Source organism: Callithrix jacchus, chromosome 10 (genome assembly GCF_049354715.1).
Source record: "Callithrix jacchus isolate 240 chromosome 10, calJac240_pri, whole genome shotgun sequence".
Taxonomy (NCBI): domain Eukaryota; kingdom Metazoa; phylum Chordata; class Mammalia; order Primates; family Cebidae; genus Callithrix; species Callithrix jacchus.
The window spans coordinates 75,428,383-75,452,476 of record NC_133511.1 but is presented as its reverse complement, the minus strand read 5'-3'; the positions used below and the strand labels follow the sequence as shown (position 1 = coordinate 75,452,476).

The 24,094-nt window shown below is 41.5% G+C and overlaps 1 protein-coding gene and 1 non-coding gene across 3 annotated transcripts; both read right to left on the bottom strand.

Annotated features, from left to right (window-relative positions):
* Positions 1-5,978: 5,978 nt before the first annotated feature.
* WEE1 (WEE1 G2 checkpoint kinase) lies at positions 5,979-23,830 on the bottom strand. 2 transcript variants are annotated; one of them, XM_035265746.3, is made up of 11 exons: positions 23,005-23,830; positions 20,941-21,146; positions 20,739-20,802; positions 20,375-20,547; positions 19,455-19,576; positions 14,821-14,967; positions 12,157-12,252; positions 11,985-12,070; positions 10,521-10,691; positions 10,284-10,429; positions 5,979-7,264 (listed from the first exon to the last, which is right to left on the bottom strand). In XM_035265746.3, exons 1-11 carry the CDS (start codon positions 23,566-23,568, stop codon positions 7,111-7,113), a joined length of 1,929 nt encoding a protein of 642 aa, XP_035121637.1. In that variant the 5' UTR covers positions 23,569-23,830; the 3' UTR covers positions 5,979-7,110. The 2 variants fall into 2 exon arrangements, with proteins under 2 accessions (XP_035121637.1, XP_078196607.1); XM_078340481.1 differs by lacking the exon at positions 23,005-23,830 and adding an exon at positions 22,588-22,797.
* Positions 18,578-18,681, bottom strand: LOC118146032 (small nucleolar RNA U13). Its single transcript, XR_004731501.1, has one exon. It is a non-coding gene; the product is annotated as a small nucleolar RNA U13 (small nucleolar RNA).
* Positions 23,831-24,094: the final 264 nt, after the last annotated feature.

Genomic DNA, 24,094 nt, shown 5'->3' with positions numbered 1-24,094 from the left:
AGTCATGCTTCTTGCAAATGATCTGTGCTTGCTGTCTCTATTTCCTCATCTCTTGTTTATATCTGAACTCATTGTAATCTGGCTGTTTCCCCTGTACTGACACTACTCACCAAGTATCTCTTAATGAACTCTAGATTCCTTCACAGAGCTTTGAGTCACTGCTCAATTTTTCTGTATTAGTCACACTTAATCAATTTGTCCTTCAAAGTTCTCTTGTTCTCTGTCAGATTCCATCTGGTTTTCCTAATTCTCAGTCTGCACCTTCTTTTTCTCCTTTGCTGCCTGAATTCTTTTTTTTTTTTTTTCTGAGACAGAGTCTCGCTCTGTTGCCAGGCCAGAGTGCAGTGGCACCATCTCGGCTCAGTGCAACCTCCATCTCCCAGGTTAAGCGATTCTCCTGCCTCAGCCTCCCAAGTAGCTGGGATTACAGGCATGTACCACCAAGCCCAGCTAATTTTTGTATTTTTAGTAGAGATGGGGTTTCACCATGTTGGCCAGGCGGTCTCAAACTCTTGACCTCGTGATCCACCTGCCTCGGCCTCTCAAAGTGCTGGGATTATAGGCATGAGCCACCATGCCTAGCCTGAACTCTGTCTTTTAAGTCAGGGGTCCTCAACCCCTGAATTAATAGTGAACCCCCCATGGTACCAGTTTGTGGCCTGTTAGGAACAGAGCTGTGCAACAGGAGGTGAGCGGTGGGCAAGCCAGAGAAGCTTCCTCTATATTTACAGCTGTTCCTGATTGCTTGCATTACCACCTGAGCTCCACCTCCCATCAGATTGGCTGAGGCATTAAATTTTCACAGGAGCACAAACTCTACTGTGAATGGCATGTGTGAGGGATCTAGGCTGTATGCTTTTTTTTTTTTTTTTTTTGAGACGGAATTTCGCTCTTGTTACCCAGGCCGGAGTGCAATGGCGCGATCTTGGCTCACCGCAACCTCCGCCTCCTGGGTTCAGGCAATTCTCCTGCCTCAGCCCCCCCAGTAGCTGGGATTACAGGCACATGCCACCATGCCCAGCTAATTTTTTGTATTTTTAGTAGAGACGGGGTTTCACCATGTTGACCAGGATGGTCTCGATCTCTTGACCTCGTGATCCACCTGCCTCGGTCTCCCAAACTGCTGGGATTACAGGCTTGAGCAACCGCACCCGGCCTGGCTGTATGCTTCTTATAAGAACCTAATCCCTGGTGATCTGTCACTGTATCCCATTGCCCCAAAATGGGACCATCTATTTGTAGTAAAACAAGGTCAGGGCTCCCACTGATTTACATTGCGGTGAGTTGTATAATTAGTTCATTATATATTACAATGTAATAATAATAGAAATAAAGTGCATAATAAATGTAATGTGCTTGAATCATCCCAAAACCACCTTCCCCATCCCCACATGGTTCTGGAAAAATTGTCTTCCACAAAACCAGTTCCTGGTGCCCAAAAGGTTGGAAATCACTACTTTAATTAGTATTTGTTTTCAACTTTCATATGTCTAGAAAAAGCATGATTCTTTGCTATGAGATCTGAGTTGAAATTCTGACTCTGCTACCTACTAAATTGATTTCCTAAATTATTTTACTCCCTTGAGACTTCATACTCTCACTTGCAAAAAAGTTCCTCCTCTCCTAGATAGTCATCCTAAATTGAATTGTATACCAAACCTGTATTTCCAGGCCAGGGGCAGTGGCTCATGCCTGTAATCCCAGCACTTTGGGAGGCCGAGGCTAGTGGATCATGAGGTCAGAAGTTCGAGACCAGCCTGGCCAACATAGTGAAAGCCCCATCTCTACTAAAAATACAAAAATTAGCCGGGCATGGTGGCACATGCCTGTAGCCTCAGCTTCTTGGGAGACTGAGGCAGGAGAACCGCTTGAACCTGGGAGGCAGAGGCTGTGGTGAGCCGAGATTGCACCACCGCACTCCAGCCTAGGCAACAGAGAGAGACTCCATCTCAAAAACAAAACAAAACAAAACAAAACAAACACCTGTATTTCCCATTGGCATAATGAATTAGTAAGCATAAATTGGAATTCCAGGCCTGGAAACTTATTTCATACCATAACAATGTCAAAAATCAGAACACATATAAGCTCTTCAAATGTTTATTAGCCATGTAAAACTGAACAATATGAACTGTGATGTAAATGTTCCTTTGAGGTATTTTTCTTCATGGGCTGGACTGGCCAAAGTTTTTTTGACTCTTAGTTTAATGAAGTTTGGACACAACATGCCATCTTTTCTTGGTGAATCTTCCTGGAGCATACATAGATATTTTTCCTTACTCCAGAGACCATTGAATTGCATTGAAAATTAGGGTCATCTGCCACAAAGAAAAAAAAGAATTCAATAATGTTCAGATGAATGCCTCCCAAAAGTTTTTGAATGCTAAATGTTGAAAGAGAGACAGTTTCAGTGATGTCTTATTCTTCCATTTTCATAAAAATCTACTTTGCTGAGCGTCTGAGAAATATCTAGCAATACTACCAGTTTGCAAGAGAAATTTCTAGATTCACTCTGCAGTGCCTGTCAGTTTCAGTGTTATTTTTTACAGTTATACGAATACCTTAAAAAATACTCAATGAGGGGCAGGGCGCGATGGCTCAAGCCTGTAATCCCAGCACTTTGGGAGGCCGAGGCGGGTGGATCACGAGGTCAAGAGATCGAGACCATCCTGGTCAACACGGCGAAACCCCGTCTCTACTAAAAATACAAAAAAAAAATTAGCTGGGCATGGTGGCGCCTGCCTGTAATCCCAGCTACTCAGGAGGCTGAGGCAGAAGAATTGCCTGAACCCAGGAGGCGGAGGTTGCGTGAGCCGAGATCGGGCCATTGCACTCCAGCCTGGGTAACAAGAGAGAAACTCCGTCTCAAAAAAAAAAAAAGAATGGTCTTACAGTAAAAACAAAGCCGAAAGCAGAGTAAAAACAAAAAAAGAGAAAAGAAAAAAAAAAAAAAAAAAAAAAGAGTGGGCCGGGCACAGTGGCTCACGCCTGTAATACCAGCACTTTGGGAGGGAGGCCGAGGCGGGCGGATCATGAGGTCAGGATATTGAGACCATCCTGGCCATGGTGAAACCCCGTCTCTACTAAAGCAAAAAAAATTAGCCGGGTGTGGTGGTGCGCACCTGTAGTCCCAGCTACCCAGGAGGCTGAGGCAGGGGAATTATCTGGGAGACAGAAGTTTGAGCTGAGATCGTGCCTCTGCACTCCAGCCTGGCGAAAGAGCAAGGCTCTGTCTCAAAAAAAAAAAAAAAAAAAAAAAAAAAAGAGAGAGAATGCAGCAAATTCTGTAGCAAGCCAACTCAGAAAAAAAAATGCAACAACTTATTTGCTCTATTGGTTAAAGTCAGTGAGATGCTTTGTGAAGATCATATGGGGAGGAAGGAAAACTAGTGTCAGGATGCTGCTGCTCATGAATTGGGAGACAGCCTGGAGCAACCCAGTACAGCCAGCATTAAACCTAGTTGTTATGAAATTTTTTAAAAATGCCATAGTTTCTTGACTTCTGGAACAAAGTGGAGTGAAGATCAAAGCTTGAGAATGGACTCTTCAAAATACTTCAGTTCATTAATTAAAGCCTACTGCTCGTGTATGCCTGGCAGGATGAAGTTAAGGCAACAATTTCAATTTGCATTCAATTGCAATATGCAATACCTCCTACCCAATCACAGAGTCAATATTTAAAAATTTTCTTCCTTACCAAAGTCAGCTTTCTTAAAAAAAAAAAAAAGTTTTATCAATGGTAACTACCTGCCTCAAACAGTAGCAGACCCCTGCATTTTAGTTAAGTTTTCTGCAAAAATCTTCAATGCTTCAATATTAGCAACAAACATAAACTGCTCATAGTTTCAAACTGTTCAAAGAAAATGCCTATCCTCTTATTTTCTATCCATAGCAGGGTCCTAGTTCAGGCCCTCCTTTCTTTTACAGTCATTATTATACAATAACCTTGAAACCAGTCTAACATAATTCTCTAGATCTTTTCTCCAATGTACCACTAGTATCTTTTTAAGATATGTATGGTCAGGCAGGTGTGGTGGCTCACACCTGCAATCCCAGCACTTTGGGAGGCCAAGGCAGGTGGATCACCTGAGGTCAGGAGTTCGAGACCGGTCTGACCACTATGGTGAAACCCTGTCTCTAAAAAAAAAAAAAGATATGTATGGTCTTTTGAACCTTCATTCAACCTTGCACAATCCCTCCAGCATTAGCATTTATCACATTTTGTTGTCATTATATATTTACAGAAATCTCCTCTATTTTATCTTGATTTCCTAGTGGGCAAAGACTAATTCTTACTGGTCTTTGGTCTACTGCATAGTCATCACATAGCACTCTACAAAAGCACCTTTAGTTAAATATGAATCCAACTCTCATATTAGCTTTTAGATGGCCTAAGAATTCCCTCTTTGAACACCAGATAGCAGTTTTCCTTCTTAATCCAATATTCTTATGTGAAAATTTTACTGCAAATATTGATGAAAAACACCTGAATTTTTCTTTGAAGCTAGTGCACTGGAAAAATGCACTTTAGTGACTTAAAGTGATCATATATATGAGACAGGCTCTCACTCTGCACCCAGGCTGGGATGCAATGGTGGTATCGTAGCTCACTGAGATTATAGGTGCAAGCCACAGCACCCAGCCCAATTATCATAATCTTTTTATAGCTTTGTCATTAGTAGCTACTAAAAGATGTGAGTTGCCTGCTCCAGTTCCTGTAGCTTTTTAGGTTTTATCACCCATAGCCACCAGCTTTTATATCTAATTCTGCCTGCACCAATTCATCTCACTTCTAAATTTTAAGATTCCATAGACTAGAAAGCTAATATAATCAAGCTTGTTAGAAATATTTATATCAAAGGTTGATCATGATTACACACACTCGAAGTCCCAATTACTCCAGAGGCAAGAGGATCCCTTGGGCTCAGGGATTTAAGACCAGCCTAAGCAACAGTGAGACCAGCTCTGGTTCTAATCAACATCAGAAAAAGATGCCACAGAAGTAACACTATCACTTCAATTTGCACTCAACTTTTTTTTGTAGGGGTAGGGTTTCACTGTGCTACCCAGGTTGGTCTCGAATTCCTGGCCTCAAGCAATCCTCCTGCCTTGGCCTCCCACAGTGGTGGGGATTATAGGCATGAGCCAAGACACCTGGCCTCAAATCTTAAAACCCAGCCTAGTTTAGTAAGAATTAAAACCCTCTCCACTTTAAGGGCTGGGCACCTGTAATCCCAGGACTTTGAGAGGCTGAGGAGGGCAGATCACCTGAGGTCAGGAGCTCGAGACCAGCCTGGCCAACATGATGAAACCCCATCTCTACTAAAAATACAAAAAATTAGCTGGGTGTGGTGGTGCATGCCCGTAGTCCCAGCTATTTGGGAGGCAGAGGTTGCAATGAGCCGAGACTGCACCACTGCACTCCAGCCTGAGTAACAGAGACTCCATCTTAAAAAAACAAACAAAAAGGCCGGGCGTGGTAGCTCACGCTTGTAATCCAAGCACTTTGGAGGCCAAGGTAGGCGGATCACCTGAGGTCGGAAGTTCAAGACCAGCCTGACCAACATGGTGAAACCCCATCTTTTTAAAAAACAAACAAAAAAACCTTCCCATTTTAGTTTTCTTCTGTGACTCAGTCCAAATCAGTTATGAATCATACATTTACTTAATAATCTTAAGGTATTTTAAATTACATCATGCTACATTCTTAGCAAGTCACATGCATAACATGCAATGTGATATGAAAATATTAACCATTTATGAAAAACATATTCAAAGTTGATGGGTAAATTTTTCTTAAATAGCAAAATGCAGCTTTGTTCTAAAGCCCATCATGAAAGTCAGTAAATTTTATATTCAATCAAAAATGCCCTCTGCTTTTATGATAGTATATTATACACACTATACATTTAACAACATAGTGGTAATGTAGATAAAATATTAGAAAATAGGCATAACAAGGATTTAGACAATTAAGGTAAGCTCAGAGTGACTTTTAATATGCCAATCCATGTTAATAAAACACAAGTCAAAGACAAGTGCAAACATGTTTTAGACCAAAATTAATGAGACAAACAATAGACAATTTTTTTTCAACATCTGTTAGCCAGTATTATTAGTCAAATGGCTAATCACAGATAAAATATATTTTGTGAAAAACTTGGAATGTCAGAAGTCATTCTGGCATTTCAAACAGCTATGTACAGTAACATCAAGATCAGTTTATATACACAAATAATTGAAGAGAAACCAGGCGAAACATTTAAAAACAGACTAACAATACAATCAAGTACAAAACTTGGGGGAAGACATTTTAGAGGAGTCAGGGAAGGACATTACCAGAAAACCTTACAAAACCAGTAATTATTATACTATATTAATACAGCATTCCAAAGGGGGGTAGGGGTGCATTTTTCCAATGCACTAGCTTCAAAGTTCAAAGGAAAAAAAAAAAAGGCAAATGGCTGCTTTTCATCAAAACCAGCCATACATTTCACATAATTGTTTCGAAAACTTATTCACAACAATGATTGTTTAATGCTACAAGTTTACAGCAAAGACAAAACTAAAATAGCAGCAAATTCACAAGGCAATACTTCCACAGAATTATCATCCCATGGTTCATGCAATGCCTACAAAGTGCTCCCAGTGGGATATACAAGTATAATTCACAATTTAAAAAAAAAGAAATATAAGAGGGACACATAGGTACATTGAAGGCTGAGTAGTAATGAGTCTTTTAGCACGTCCCTTTTCAAAGGGATAGTATGTCTGTAATAAAGCCCTTGAGTTCTTTTTACAGGTCACTACAGGGAAAGACACCTTTTATTACAATGCAACAGCAAACTATAAGCAGCACACCACCACAGTGGTTAACCCTGGAAAGGCTGGTGTAACATCCAACAGTGACACATCCTACAGAAGACACACTGGTAAGATTAGATGAAAGCCTGACACAGCAATGGTCAAAATACAGCTTTCAACTGTAATTCACAATAAAAGGCCTAATCAGTAAAACTACTGACACCAATTGAGAAAAGTAATTGCAAACTGATTCCAACCTAGCTTCCTCTCATCACAGTTTATAGGGGGAGGTGGGAAATGAGTAGCTCAGTATATAGTAAGGCTGACAGAGCGGTTCATTTTCTTTCCAATAAGTCGAGATGTTCTATTACTCTGGGTGGTGGACCTAGTGGCCATCCGGTCAGTGAAGAGCGCTCTTTCCTCAGCTGCAGCTTTTGCCATCTGTGCTTTCTTGAGTTCTCTGGCATAAAAATAGAAAACAAGATAAATAATCCTAGGAAGAGATCCTAAGAAGCTAAACACAAACTATATTATCGACTGGGAGATAATTGCATGCCATCATTATTCCAAGATATAACTGAAGAAAAGAATTTAACATGTAACTGAATCTTCTATTAAAACAACTTAAATTTATGAAATGATTTTGTGCTTTTTAAATTAAAATATCACACACTTGGAAACAAATAATAAAAGATACTAGTAATGACTTTGGGTCTTATAAAATAATTTGAGCTGGATGTGGTGACTCACAACTGTAGTCTCAGCTACTCTGGAAGCTGAGATTGGGGGATCACTTGAGCCTCAAGAGTTCAAGGCTATGGTGAGCTATGATAGTGCTACTGTACTCCAGCCCAGGTAACAGAGCAAGACTCCATCTTTTTAAATAAATAATAATAATGAATTTCCAGACAAGGCCGGGAGCGGTGGCTCACGCCTGTAATCCCAGCACTTTGGGAAGCTGAGGCGGGTGGATCACGAGGTCAAGAGATCGAGACAATCCTGGTCAACATGGTGAAACCCCGTCTCTACTAAAAATACAAAAAATAGCTGGGCATGGTGGCACATGCCTGTAGTCCCAGCTACTCAGGAGGCTGAGGGAGGAGAATTGCCTAAACCCAGGTGGCGGAGGTTGCGGTGGATCGCGCCATTGCACTCCAGCCTGGGTAACAAGGGCGAAACTCCGTCTCAAAAAAAAAAAAAAAAAAAAAAAAATTTCCAGACAAACCTATCCCCAGTAAAAAAAATTAGAAATAATTTGAAATAAAATTCCAATTTATATTGTGAATCTATCCTTACATAACAGAGACAAAAAGAAAACTTTATTTCCTAGTTGTATGAACTATGATGGATATCAAACTAGGCCAGTAAACATTTAAATATACAATTTTTTTTTTTGAGATGGAGTTTCCCTCTTGTTACCCAGGCTGGAGTGCAATGGTGCTATCGCAGCTCACCGCAACCTCCGCCTCCTGGGTTCAGGCAATTCTCCTGCCTCATGCCTCAGCCTTCTGAGTAGCTGGGATTATAGGCATATGCCACCATGCCCAGCTAATTTTTTGTATTTTTAGTAGAGATGGGGTTTCACCATGTTGACCAGGATGGTCTCGATCTCTTGACCTCGTGATCCACCCACCTTGACCTCCCAAAGTGCTGGGATTACAGACTTGAGTCACCACGCAGGGCCCACAATTTTTTTTTAAATAAAGACGGGGTTTCGCCATGTTGGTTAGGCTGGTCTTCAACTCCCAACCTCAGGTGATCTGCCCGCCTTGGCCTCCAAAGTGCTTGGATTACAGGCGTGAGCCACTGCATCCGGCCTTTAATATACAATTTTTATAATTTAAATATTAAATTTTAATACTTAACGTAACCTTTCAAGTCAGTTTTATTAGATGAAAATCAAAATGGTTGCAATACATCAGAAGAGGAATTAAAAATGTGATCTGTGGTAACTTGATACTCTGTAATTTTTTTATTTTTTGAGACAGAGTCTCATTCTGTCGCCAGGCTGGAGGGCAGTGGTGTGATCTCCACTCACTGCAACCACTGCCTCCCAGGTTCAAGCAATTCTCCTGCCTCAGCCTCTCGAGTAGCTGGGACTACAGGTGTGCACCACCACACCCAACTAATTTTTGTATTTTTTTAGTAGAGACAGGGTTTCACTATGTTGGCCAGGATGGTCTCAATCTCTTGACCTCATGATCCGCCCACCTCGGCCTCCCAAAGTGCTGGGATTACAAGCCTGAACCACCGTGCCTGGCCTCTTTTTTAAATTTTTGAAACAGCGTTTTGCTCTTGTTGCCCAGGCTGGAGTGCAATGGTGCGATCTAGGCTCACTGCAACCTCCGCCTCTCAGGTTCAAGCGATTCTCCTGCCTCAGCCACCCAAGTAGCTGGGATTACAGGAGGGTGCCACACACCCTGCTAATTTTGTATTTTTAGTCAAGACAAGGTTTCTCCATGTTGGTCAGGCTGGTCTTGAACTCCTGACCTCAGGTGATCTGCCTGCCTCGGCCTCCCAAAGTGCTGGGAATACAGGTGTGAGCCACAGCACCCGGCTGAATATTCTCTTAATAACCTTTACCACTGCAACCAGCTTTTCAAAAATATCAAGTCATTAAGTCAAATATGAGAATCTTCATTCAGCACATAAAGATTTAGACAGAAATTAAAAACATATATGGGAATCATCTACTAACCAAATTGACATTAATTTCATAAAATAAGAACAGAATGTTTCAAGGAAATATTAATTCTTAGTGAGTCTGGGAAGAAAAAATCGGTATAGGCTCACTTAGCGTTTATTATCATGTATGGATTGGAGACTATCACCACTTGCAAATATGTTAGTCTCACATTTTTTTTTTTAAATAATTTTTTCTTTTTTTCTTTTTAGACACCACACAGAGTCTCAACATTTTTAAAGTTTATAATATCAAAGTTTAGAAACAACACAAATTTAATATTTATGACAGAAGTCCCTAAGCTGTCACTGTATAACATATCGAACTACTGGAGCTGGGTGAGGTGGCTCACGTTTATAATCCCAGCACTTTGGGAGGCCAAGGTAGGTGGATGGCTTGAGCCCAGGACTTCAAGACCAGCCTGGGCAACATGGCAAAACCCCATCTCTACAAAAAATATAAAAATTAGCTAAGCTTTGTGGGTAAGCTACTCAGAAGGTTGAGGTGAGAGAATAGCTTGAGCCTGGGAAGTGGAGGTTGCAATGAGCCATGATAGTACCAGTGTACTTCAGCCTGGCCACAATTAGACCAGATCATTTGTGTCTCAAAACACAAAAACTTGTTTTGCATAATGATCAAACACACACACACACACACACACACACACACACACACATACACACACACACACCCCTCTAAAATCCTTTGTCGACACAAAGCTTAAATCATCTCTCATTAAAATTTGAAAACTAAAGAGAATGAGAAAGTAAAAAGAAAACAAAAAACCCTCACTTACTTTTGTAAAAGTGAATTTTTGAACTTTTCGGCATTCAATTCTATGCGTAACTGTTCTGCACTCTTTCTAGAAGCAGATAGCAACACTGAATGTTTTACCAGTGCCATTGCTGAAGGTCTTCTCTCTGGATCTGGATGAATCATAACCTTAAAAAGAAAAGTAAAATTAAGGTAAAGACATGCTCTTAATAAAATATAGAACCATGTCAATAAAGAGCTTCATATATAAAATGCTCACTTTCAGCAACTCTGTAAATTCTTGGGAAAGCACTTGTGGTATCCGAGGTAATCTACCCTGTCTGATTTCATGCCATTGATCTCCATTTCTGGGAAGAGGTTCAGCACCAGCAGCACATACCACTGTGAGGGCAAGCGCAAAAATATCTGCTTTTGGTAGATGGGTATAATTCTGTAAAATTAAAAAAAATATTTAAGTAATGTAAAACTGGTCAAAATAAAACAAGATTACACTTCGAAGATGATTAAGTGAAAAACAGGACTAAATCAAAATGTCTAATGTCACATTCAAGTTTAGGACCTATTTAGAGAATAAACTGCTAATTTTGGGGAGGTTTATTTTTTAAATTACAAAGTAACATACACTCTAAGGGGAAAAATGCAAACACATACATATATAAAAGTAAATGCCTCTTCTTTATCAAATTTAACTCTCAAAAGAAACCCCTCTACCTCTAGGGATTCATATGCAAACTCAAAACACATAGAAACACACTGATTCAACTCCATCTTCTCTAATCAGAAGAGGGGAAAAAAAGAAACACACTTGTTAAGTTACAAATACACATATATGTGATAAACCAAACATATATATACACATATTTACAAAGAGCAATGGGATCATAATTACACTTTGTATTTTTCTTATTCTATTTTCATTGAAAATTTTTATCAAGAAATACTTTGTCACATTCTTGAAACTATGTGCCACACTAATAATTATGTGCCATTATTTACTTAATAATTCTCTTAGGCCGGGCACCGTGGCTCAAGCCTGTAATCCCAGCATTTTGGGAGGCCAAGGCAGGTGGATCAAGAGGTCAAGAGATCGAGAACATCCTGGTCAACATGGTGAAGCCACGTCTCTACTAAAAATACAAAAAATTAGCTGGGCATGGTGGCGTGTGCCTGTAATCCCAGCTACTCAGGAGGCTGAGGCAGGAGAATTGCCTGAACCCAGGAGGCGGAGGTTGCAGTGAGCCGAGATCGCGCCATTGCACTCCAGCCTGGGTAACAAGAGTGAAACTCCGTCTCAAAAAAAAAAAAAATAATAATAATAATAATAATAATTATCTTATTAGTAAACACTATTTACATTGTTTTCAACCTGTTTATATATAAATATTTCTATAGGAAAAACTCCTAGAAGTGAAAATTATGAGTCAAGGGGTACATGATTTTTAAATATTAATGCAATAATAATACTTTGATCTCCAAAAAGGATATGCCATTTTAATGTTCCACCACTGGTGTACGAGAACATCTTTTTTTTTTTTTTACCACAATTCCATTATAAATCTTTGTCTTCATGACTTTTTGCAAATTAAATGCCCTCAGCTCATGGTTTAGATTTTATTTCTGTTCTATTAGTTAACGTAAAAGTTTAATACATCTGAATTTATATTCTTCTATCAACTGCTAAGTGTTACAAAGCAAACTATAATTAAGGGAGAAGGAAAATTACCTCCTGTAAAACTTCATTTGCAAGAAAACGACTATCACCCTCTTCAACTTGTGGACTGGAGATCCTTGTTACATGCCCAAGATCACCTAGAAGTATTCAAAAAAATAGTCAAGAGCAAAAACAAAACAGCCTTCTCTTTATTTTAAGGTAATAATCTGGTTATCTTTTTTACCTATTTTAAATATAACTTTGTTGGATACCCAGTCATCTTCATCTCCTTCTTCAGAGGCAGCATTTGGGATTGAGGTTCGAGATATGAAAATATTACCTGTCAAACAGTTAAGTATGTAAGCCAAACTAATAATAAAACCAGAGTTTATAAACAAAATCATACACCAAAATCATCCAGCATGCTTTCAAAAATGCCAATTCTCAAGTTCTATCCCAAACCCATGAAGAATAAGAATCTCAGGAGATACAGACTAGGGTTATATTTTCTGGGATTTTTTTTGTTTGTTTGCTTTTTGTTTGAGACAGTCTTGCTCTGTCTCCTAAGTTACAGTGCAGTGGCATCATCTTGGCTCTCTGCAACAAGGTTTAAGCAATTCTTACTCAGCCTCCTGAGTAGCTGGGATGAGAGGCACATGCCACCATGTCTAGCTAACTTTTATTTGGTACAGATTGGGTTTCGCTACATTGGCCAGGCTGATCAAGCACCTGGCCTCAAGTGATCTCCCGCCTCAGCCTCCCAAAGTGCTGAGATTACAGGGATGAGCCACCACTCTGGGCCTGAGTATTTATTTTCCAGCCTAGCACTGATCCCTAAACACTTCAAACTGCATGAGGCCCTTGTCATCCACACATTACTCTTCAGCAAAAAAGGTAGTAACTGTAGTTTGTGAAACTCCGTGAAAGCACAAATTTTAATGTAGTGCTATGAGGCTGGCGTGAGCAGAATGAGTCATTTAGCCAGTGAGTCTGGCTAACAATACAGCATCTAGCTTGCAATATGGCTTTGCGATTCACTATTTCCTACTATATATCTTTTTCTTCAAATTCAGGTGAGATCATGATTACCATGAGCTGTTAGTGGCAGATTTTAATAGTTTTATCAGTATAGTACTGCCTAGGTATGGTGGCTCATGCCTGTAATCCCAGTGCTTTGAGAGGCTGAGGTAGGAAGATTGCCTAAGATTTGGAATTTGAGACAAGCCTGGGCAAGACAGTGAGACCCTGTCTCTACAAAAAGAAAAAATAAAAATAAAAATAGCTGGGAATGGTTGTGCATGCCTGTAGTCCCAACTACTTGGGAGGCTGAGGCAGAAGGTTCATTTGAGCCCAGGAATTCAAAGCTGCAGTGAGCTATGATTGCACCACTGCATTCTAACCTGGGCGACTGAGAGAGACTATCTCTGTAAAAAATAAGGCGTGGGCCTGACACAGTGGCTCACACCTGTAATTCCATGACTTTGGGAGGCCTAGGTAAAAGGATCACAAGGTCAGGAGTTTGAGACCACCCTGACCAACATGGTGAAACCCTGTCACTACTAAAAACACAAAAATTAGCCTGTGTGGATACATGCACCTGTAATCCCAGCTACTCAGGAAGCTGAGGCAGGAGAATGGCTTGAATCCAGGAGGGCAGAGGTTGTAGGGAGCTGAGATCACACCACTGCAGCACTTCAGCCTGGGCAACAGAGCAAGACTCTGTCTCAAATACATACATACACACACACATACACACACACACACACACACACACACACACAAATATACAGCATGGAATTTATGTTGCATTTACTGGAGTAATCTATACAGTTTTACTTTATTTTTAGGACAACTTATTTTGTGGTGGTATTTGTAAACTTGAAGATTTTTAAACTTCATATCCCTAACATTTTCAACTTTTATACCTTATAAGGGTCTATTATATTTGTCTAACACTTTATATAAGAGATGAGTGAGTACAGTCATTCCTTACAAATTCACATTTACTGCCTTAAGTCCAAATATATTTCTTTTGAAAATAAAAGTTAATGACTTAACATACACATAAGAAATTCTAGCATATAACTCACAAAGTTGTACAAAATGACTTCTCACAAATCAACACATTTCCAAAGATTAATAAAAACCTCATTAAATTCATCTAGCCTAAAATGCTTAACTTGAATCCATATCCCTTAGTTATAACTTCCCATTTATAGGAAATACAGAAAAAGGAACAAGCTAAATGATATGCAAGAAGCAACTAGTCAAATCCAGAAAAAGGGATAGCTTGAAAGATAAGCATCATTTTTACAAAGTAGGGGATGGGTTCTGAAAAAAACTGATATAACCATATGCAATGCATGATCCTTAAGTACATACTAATTTGAACAAATCAACTATTAAGGACTTGAGTCAACTGGGGAAAATTTTAATATGGTCTGGCCTAGTGGAGAGTGGGGCTTTAAACACATTTTTAGTGCCCTCGTAAGTATCCCACAGCAGTTCCTATAAGATGCAGCAAAAATTTTCGGCTTTTAATAAAAATGAATTTAACTAGGCATGGTGGCACATGCCTGTAGTCCCAGCTAATGGGAAGAATGAGGTGGGATGATTGTTTGAGCACGGAATGAGTAGGTTGCAGTGAACAGAGATGGCGCCACTGCATTCCGACCTGGGCAACAGAGTGAAACGCAGTCTCAAAAAAAAAGTTTATCATCTCAAATTTTGGGGGTTGACAAGGGAAGAGGTAAACAGAAATCGTAAAACAATATTGGTAAGTGGATCCAAGGCCTTTTAAAACTAACAATAAAAAAACAAAAGATATATGTTTTCAATATTGTCATAATAAAGTAATTTATTCTCTATAACCCCAAAGAACACAGGTCAAACGATCTGCAATACTTACTAGGTTTTATATCCATGTGAACCAAAGACATTGAATGAATATACCTCAAACCCCGGCCAACTTGCAAAAGGAGATCCTTCAACTCTGCTTCTTTAAAGTAACTCATGATTCTGTAGTTTTCACTTATAGCATCGGCTAAACTTCCACCTAACAAAGATAGAAAATATTAGCATTTTCTTCTTTCTTTCTTCTTTCTTCCAACTTTACTGAACGAGTTCTCAACCAACCAACCTCAGCCAAGAAAGTGTAATTTTATATGACATTCTCCCTTCAACCTGCTTGTGAAATCAAAATGTTATTGTTTTTTCAATAGGTAATACATATGCATGGGTACAAAATAAAATGTAGTCTCTCTCACTCATACACCTCAACAACCCACCTCTTTCATTCCCCGAGTAAACCAACATTATCAGGTTTTTTTCTTCTTTTTTAATTTTTAAGAGATAAGGTCTATTTATGTTGCCCAGCTGGAATGCGATGCCTATTCACAGGCTTGATCCCAGTACTTATCAGCACAGGAGTTTTGACCTGTTCTGTTTCTGACCTAGGCCATTTTACCTCTTTTTAGGCGACCTGGTGGTGCTCCACTCCAGAGAGGTCACCATACTGATGCTGAACTTAGATAGGCATAGCGCACTACAGCCTAGAATTCCCAAACCCAAGTGATCTTCCTGCTTCAGCCTCCCAAGCAGCTGGGACTACAGGCATTGCCACCATGCCCATATCAGTTCTATGTATCTTTTCAACTTTTTGCATAAGTAACAGCATATGGTTCATTATCTCTTTTGTTTGTTTTTTTAAATAGAGACAGGGTTTCACCATGTGGGCCAGGCTGGTCTTGAACTCCTGACCTCAGATATTCTGCTCACCTCAGCCTCCCAAGGTGCTAGAATTACAGATGTGAGCCACCGGGCCCGGCCATGTTCATTATCTTAATGATCATTCTATACCAATATACAAAGACAACCCATTTCTTCCTCTCTCTATAGAATTCCATTGTATAATTGAATGGTAATGCATTTATCAGTCACCCAATTGCTGGACATTTTAAAATTATTTCCAAGCCTTTGCTATTGTATACTATGGCCTAATAAATAACCTTGTACATTGGTTATTTCACACACATTTAGTATATCACCTAGAAGTCAAATTGCTGGGTTAAAGGATATGCACATTTGTAATATATGGAGATTGTGTTTTACACAGACACTCTTCTCCATAGAAGGCTGTATCAATTTATATGCCCATTATCAACGTATGAGAATACCTGTTTCTCCATACCCTTGACAATACTAAAAAGTCAGTATTGCCAGGTGCAGTGGCGCACACCTGTAATCCCAGCACTTTGGGAGGGCGAGGTGGGTGAATCACAAGGTCAGAAGTTCAAGACCAGCCTGGCCAACATGTTGAAACCCTGTCTCTTAAAAAAGTAAAAAATAAAATAAATAAATGTCAGTATTTTAGTATAGTTTTATTTTATACTACTCTGTGATTGATACCATAACCTGCTTTTATAGAATTAATTAAACCAATCAGTTAATTTGTTTATATCTTTTTTAATTTTTAAAGTTTGGGCACAGTGGCTCATACCTGTAATCCCAGCACTTTGGGAGGCCAAGGTCGGGGGATCACCTGAGGTCAGGAGTTCGAGATCAGCCTGAGCAACATGGAGAAACTCTGTCTCTACTAAAAATACAAAATTAGCCGGTCATGGTGGCACATGCCTGTAGTCCCAGCTACTCGGGAGGCTAAGGCAGGAGAATCACTTGAACCAGGGAGGCAGAGATTGTGGTGAGCCGAGATCGTGCCATTACACTCTAGCCTCAGCAACAAGAGTGAAACCCATCTCAAAAAAATAAAAATCTGTAAAAGACTGTATTTTATCTCAAAGGTAATGAAGAATTGTTTTAAAAATCTTCTGTTGGCCGGGCGTGGTAGCTCATGCCTGTAATCCTAGCACTTTGGGAGGCTGCGGCAGGCAGATTGCCTGAGCTCAGGAGTTTAAGACGAGCAACATGGTGAAACCTCATCTCTACTAAAATACAAAAAAAATTAGCCAGGCGTGGCAGCATGCACCTATAGTCCCATCTACTTGGGAGGCTGTGGCAGGAGAATTGCTTGAACTCTCTCTGGACACAGAGGTTGCAGTGAGCCAAGACCTTGCCACTGCACTCCAGCCTGAGTGACAGAGCAAGATTCCATCTCTCTAAAAGAAAGAAAAAACTTCTGTTCAAGGCTTAGGAATAAAAAAGTCAGAGCTGGGTAATATAATTAGGCAGGTCAATGGTGTATTAGTCAGAAAAGGAGGTCCTACAATTTAATTAAGACTGAATAACACAAGGTCAAATGGCTTTTAAAAATAAAAATAAATTACATATCTCAGTATCTTATTCTTGAGTATACATTCTCCTTACTTGTACAAATCTTGAACTGGGGGGGCGGGGAAGAGGGCTCTAGAAGGGAGCAGACCAATAATACTGTCAGACAAGACAGGCTGAGTCCTAGATCAAATTTGCTAAGAAAAAATAGGGCTAATTCTCTTTTTAGCAAGTCCAGCAACCACAGATGTACCAATTTCTTCTCTTATTGCTAGAAGGGCAAGAAAGGTGAGAAGAACAAAACAAGTTCTGACATTTCGGGTTCTCTTACCCTATCCATCAGCATTTTTCTACACTTGTTTGCACAGGTTAATTCCCATCTATCACCAAACCAAGATAAAAGTCTTATAATGCAAATAAGTAAGATAATAAGGAAATTAAATCACAATAAAGGCAATAGATTACTCAAGTACAAACAAATAACACAATCCTTTTCCTGTGAAACTGGAAAAGATGTGAAGATGAGCCCTATTAGTATATTCAAAGCTTTATGTGGAAAGAGGAATGGTGGACACAGGAATTAAAAAGAAGAGATCACAAATGCATCCAGACAGTCTTAATTTCTTTTATCTAAGTAGGACAAACAGCCACACAAAGAGGCAGTCCTGTTTCACTCAGGACTATTTATTTTCTTCAAGTGTTTTTATTGTTTTAAAATAACTTATTTTCAATAGATTATTTTACAATCTAACATTATTACAGGACAATGTTTTTGTAATCTGAGAGGGTAGCAAGACTACTCACTCTTTCCTATCTCTCAGACCCAGTTGAGTTTTCTCAAAATCATCTGGTAGGTTGACTGGTAGGTTGCTACATTATTTGTCATTCCTGGACTACTACTGAACTATTCTGTTAAGAGAACTATTCACATCAATAAGGTGAGAGAGAAAGAAGGAAACTGAAAAGAGACGGTGTCTAGCAAATACGGAATGGAGATGACATTACGGTCAAGTTGTTGTAGGTTAAATGCAATACCTAAAAAATGAAGGCTAAAAATAAGGTCATGGGAGATACATAAGTATTCTGATGGTATGAACAGAAACATTTCAAGAGCTGTGTGAAAAAAACTAGCAGCAATGCTGTATACTAGACACTCAAGTTCTTTCAAGTGTGGAGAATTAATAAAATAACTTAATCAGGTTTGAACAATGGATCTTTTACTTCTGTTTTGTTCACTGTTTTTAAATATGGAGAATCTGAATCTATACCCAAACCACTTATTTATTTACAAGTTATGAGTTAACTGCTCTTATTTAAGGAATAATGAGAATCAACAAAAATAAACCTTAGTTATATCCTTTCAAGTGTTCACTAAACTCTAAATTCCCTTTATTCACAGAAGACATATGGAAATAAAAACAATCTATAGATATTTTTCATTTCAGACTGGTAATGTGCTAATGTCATAACAAGGTTTGAGGGAGGCACATTTCACACTTGAGTATGAAAACCCAATCATCATGCGTATAAACTACAAAAATGTTGAGAAATAATCTATTATATATAAAGATTTGGGTATAATAATGATAGACGTCCTTAAGAATCAGAATTCTGACCAGGACTTTGGTAAAGGTTTTTACGGAAAAAGGAGAGACGTAAATCAGCCCTTGAAGGACTTACAGAAACTGAAAGCTATAAAGACATCCAAAGTTGAATCTATATATGCCTGTTTTGTTTCGTTCTTGAGGGAGAGAAGACAAAACAGAGAACTAAAAGAATTTAACATAATAAACTTAGTGGACCCTAGTGGTAGACTAGGTTGGATAGATGGAAGCAGGGCAGGACTACAGAATGCTTAAACAGCTGAATTTAGATCAATGAAGACTGACCGACAAACATCAGTTTTAGCAGCACACCAAATAAAATGGAAATAAAAGAGTAGAAACAGGAAGAATCCATTCAACATAACATCTTTTTTTTTTTTTTTTTGAGAAATGTTAACTGTAACATTTCATAACTACTATATGCCCCACACACTATGCTAGGTACTAAAGTCACCAAAATATATGTGGCAAGGTCTTCTCAAAAAGTTCTGTTGGAGTGACAAGCACATAATAGTATGCAAACTTCTACTACTGAGGTATGTACAAGCTGCTTCAGAGGGGACAAGGTTTTTAATCTTGTACTTGAAATTTATGTTAGGCCTCTGATATTTAAATTTTTAAAAGATTAAAGTGACAGAAATGGAGCAAGATTTTAGATATTTCCTCGATATTCATTTTCCCAAGCTCACAAGAGAACCATTGTATCACTCACCATTACAATATTCATTCTGTATAAGCATATGATCATCTTCTGCCCATGCAGAGAAATACCGAACTACGTGAGAATGCTGTCCAAGAACTGCATGAGCATATACTTCTCTCAAAGCGTTCTGCCTAGGAGAAAATTGAGATTTGGTAAATAGAATGGTAAATAGTTTAAATTCAAGCTTAAATTGAATTAATTTATCTGAAACTTCATACAATAAACTTGACTTTTGTAACTACTGCTATGCTAAAAAGCAACTTGCTTAAGAGAGAAGGGGTTTGGACTGGTATGAGATTTTTCCAAAGGAGGAGTCCATGAAAGATTTATCAGAAAGAGGCCGGGCGCAGTGGCTCAAGCCTGTAATCCCAGCACTTTGGGAGGCCGAGGTGGGTGGATCACGAGGTCAAGAGATTGAGACCACACTGGCCAACATAGTGAAACCCCGTCTCTACCAAAAATACAAAAATTAGCTGGGTGTGGTGGCATGCGGCTGTAGTCCCAGCTACTCAGGAGGCTGAGGCAGGAAAATTGCTTGAACCTGGGAGGTGGAGGTTGCAGTGAGCTGACATTGTGCCACTGCACTCAGCCTAGTGCCTGGTGACAGAATGAGACTCTGTCTCAAAAAAAAAAAAAAGAAGAAAGAAGAAATGTTATTTGCCCTAGGACTCAGGTAAGAATAAACTCCATTTCACTGTGAATTAATGGATGCTGACTAGAAATAAGAAATTTAAGTTAGGTTCCAAAATCAGACTACTGGTATTATTCAACAAGTCCATTAAGAACTGATAGTACAAAGTGAAAAGGACCTGATTAAATCATTACAACTTCTTAAAAGTGAAAGACAGAATTCAATGTTTGATTACCTAAAACCTTGTTAGTAACACCATGGGGGACAAAAGAGCAAAAGACAAATGTTTAATACATACTCATCAACAGAGCCAGCCAGTGGCTTTTTTGATCGCTTAATGGCATAAATGCATCCATCCAGCCTCTTCACACACTTAAATACAGAACCAAATTCTCCAGAGCCAATTTTCTCTAGCTCATGAAATTCTGTTGTATACCGGGACTTCATATTGCTTTCAGTAATTGTAATTCTCTGTAATGAAAAGCATTTCCATATATATATATATAATACAAAAACGATTATTTTTAGCTATGGTGATAGGCCTATGTGAAATTTAGAAACCATTCTACCTTATGTTTTAATGCTTAACATGTTCATAGCATACTTTAAGTGGTAGAAAAGTAAATTTAAAAAAAAAAAAAAGAAACTAAAAAGCTATTTACCTTAGCAGGTCTTGTTTCATCTTCAAGCTCATAATCACTGGCTTCCATGTCTTCACCACAGGAACTGAAAAAAATATGTATTTTTCTATCAATAGATCTGACAGATACATCCATGCCACTAAATAGAAACTAAATTTTGGTTAAGAATACCAAGCCAATCTTAGGTTATTTAGAGAAGCACACTGTTAAATAAATGACTTACTCATTCCAGTATGTTCTCTTTCTACGACGACACTGTCCTGAGGAATGAAGCAACACAGAATCTGGAGTAAAAGGATTAATATTCACTTGAGGAGTCTGTCGCACATCAAATTCCCTTTTTCCTGATTTTTCTGGATCCGTGAAGAGAGAAGTACCCCGGAGTTTAACAGAGCTAGAATCAATTCCTCGAGCTTTGGAGAGCAAACTCTAGGGAAGAAAAAATACAATTTTTAGGATCCAAGTACTATAGTCAGCCTTCTCAACCTAACCTTCAACGAGCCTTTCACAAGGCTGAATGCCTAGGTCAAAGCAACACACAAGCCTTTGTTAGAGTTCAAGCAAAATAAATTGTGGCTAATTTAGGAAGTGTGAAGCTGGATATTAATCACATTTTCTGGAAAAAAAAATAGCCAAGTAAAATCTGTCTCTAACCCTAAAAACAATATGAATGCTACCTAATACTAAGTTCATTCTAGTGGCTAAAAGTCAGCAAATTCTTTCAACCCATCCAAAAATAGAAAGCAGTCTGAGAGCCCCATAAAAGCTCCCCTCCCCCATCTAAATAGGGCTTTGATAACCAACTTCGCTGGACTCCTCCCCTCACTTCCAGAGGGAGTTTGCCTTGAACAAGTTGGCCAAGAAACAGAAAAGCTCAAAAGCACATATTCTTGAGGCTGCTGAAAACAGTACATTGAAAACAAAACAAACTCACTTTAAATGGTACATTTTTCCGGCCGGGGGAGGTGGTTCAAGCCTGTAATCCCAGCACTTTGGGAGACCGAGGCGGGCGGATCACCAGGTCAAGAGATCGAGGCCATCCTGGCCAACATGGTGAAACCCCGTCTCTACTAAAAATACAAAAATTAGCTGGGTGTGGTGGCGTGCGCCTGTAGTCCCAGCTACTCCGGAGGCTGAGGCAGGAGAACTGCTTGAACCCGGGAGGTGGAAGTTGCAGTGAGACGAGATTGTGCCACTGCACTCCAGCCTGGCGCGTGGCAACAGACCGAGTCTCTCTCAAAAAAAAAAAAAAAAAGGTACATTTTGCCATATTAATCTTACAAATGCGAGGCTTGTCTTACTCTGGGGATACCAGCTTTAAAACCTGCTGTTTTAAAAGTGGTAATCTGGCTGACGTCTATGATCGAAGCTCTTTGGAGGCCAAGGCGGGAGGATCACCTGAGGTCACGAGTTCAAGACCAACCTGACCAAATGATGAAGCCCCGTCTTTATAAAATAATAAAAAGAAGTAATCTGCACAGTACTGGAAGGCCATTCAAAACACAGGCGCTAAACACCTCTTTCTTTAAGATACCTTATCAACAGTGGGACGTCCCTAATCACAATGAGGCGGACCAAACTTTGGGCACGGCAAACCCAACGATATAAACAAACGCTAAGCCAAGACCGTGTCCAGAAAGAGGCTTTAGTGTTACCTTGACTTACGGATGCCTCGGTGGGACTGTAAATGCTTGGAAGGCCAGCCAGCCTTTACTCCCAAGTACAAGCGCAGTTTCTCCCTGCACGCCCCTGGTTTCCCCCGCCCCATCAACGCCATACACATCAGTGCAGGACTTTTTTTTTTTTAAACCGAACTCCTTCTGCCCGCGCCGCCCAAATTACAGGCCTGATCACCGCGTTTAAAAGGCACCATATGGTTCAGGAGTGTCAGGTGGCCGGGCCAGCACCCTCCATCATCCTTGCAAACCGCGTTATTGGCGCCGCACTCGGGACTGACATGCTCCGGGCGGCCGGGACTCAAGAGGCTGCAAATTTTCGGCCACCTGGACGGGCCGATCGGCCCCTTTGTAAGACGAAGAAGTTCCAGACGAGGCCCATTGTTCAGTTACATAATCTCAACGGACAACCTCGGGGCAGGGCCAAAAACAAGGGCTGCCAACTTTGGGGGGCGGCGCAGGAAAGCGAGCGGGGGTGCGGTCCGCCGCTTATGTAACCGAACCCGAGCAGCGGCGCGCTGGGCTCCGGCACCGCGGCCTTTTTAAAAGGGTGGGCCGGCGCGGGCCCGGGACGGCCCCGGCCGCTGGGTGCCCGCGCCCGCCGCGCTCACCTTGGGCGTGTGCGGGGTGTCGAAGAGCCGCAGCTTGCGGAAGGTCTTGTGCGGCGGGGTGCCCGGGTGGTCGGGCCGCGGCGAGCAGGGGCCCTGGCGCGCCCCGCAGCTCCGCGGCGACCCATCCCCCGGGCCACCGCAGAGCACAGGCGAGAACGAGTTGCCCAGGAAGTAGGGGGCTGCCGGCGACTTGACGGGCGACGAGGAGCCGAAACCCTCCTCCTCCCACGAGTCGCCCTCCGCCCCGCCGCCCGCCTCGTTCGCGCCCCGGCAGGCGCCGGGCAGCAGCAGGTCCTCCTCCAGCTCGCTAGGGCTCCCGGGGGCCGGCCCGGGCGAGCGGCGGCGCTCGGGCCCAGGCTCCATGGGGCTCCGCGCAGGCGGCAGCGGCGAGTCGGGCTCCTGAAAGGCCGAGTCCTCCCCGGTGCTGTGGCCGCTGCCCTCCTCCTCCTCTTCCTCTTCTTCCTCAAAGTCGCTGCAAGGCGAGAAGATCAGCTTCTGTCGCAAGGTGCAGGCGGCCCCGGCGCGGCGGGGCGGCGGCGGCTGCTGCCGGCTCAGGAAGCTCATCGTGGCCCTGGGGCCGGGGCCGAGGACTGGAGAGCGGAGGCCCGCGGGGTCCAGGATACTGCGGGACAGGGGGCGGGTCCGCCACGTGCAGCTGGGCGCGCCCGGTCGCGGCGTCTCTTCGCGGCGGGTAGCCGCGGCTCCCGGGCACTCGGACTGCGGGCGGTGGCGGCGACTGCGACGCGGACTGTCCGGCTGAGAGGGGCCCAGTGGGAGCAGCGAACTGTGGAAGCACCGAAGCTGAGGGCTCCTCAGATCCAGTCTCAGGTTCGGGCTCCGCGGCTTCCCGCGACCGTTAACCACGTGAGTTCCTAGTCCACCAATCCCCGTCCAGCTCCGGGTTTGAAAAAAAAAAGAGGGCGCGACGTAGCCCGCGGGGGAAGGACCAGCTACGCTATTTTGGCGCGAACCCGCTGGCTCCGCCTCCGGCTCCGCGCCGGCCTGACCTGGGCGGGCCGTGGCGCTCTGGGCCTATGAGCGAGCCCAGGCGTCTGGGAACCCGGCCAGGCGCCGCCTGAACACCCCCAGG

Excerpts from the sequence above, each read along its gene's own strand:
- WEE1 (XM_035265746.3), bottom strand. The coding sequence starts at position 23,568 with ATGAGCTTCCTGAGCCGGCAGCAGCCGCCGCCGCCCCGCCGCGCCGGG. Across the intron at positions 14,968-19,454 it reads ACAGAATGAATATTGTAATG|GTGGAAGTTTAGCCGATGCT; the intron begins GTGAGTGATACA and ends TATCTTTGTTAG. Across the intron at positions 10,430-10,520 it reads AATTTACAGAGTTGCTGAAA|GTTATGATTCATCCAGATCC; the intron begins GTGAGCATTTTA and ends TTTCTTTTTAAG.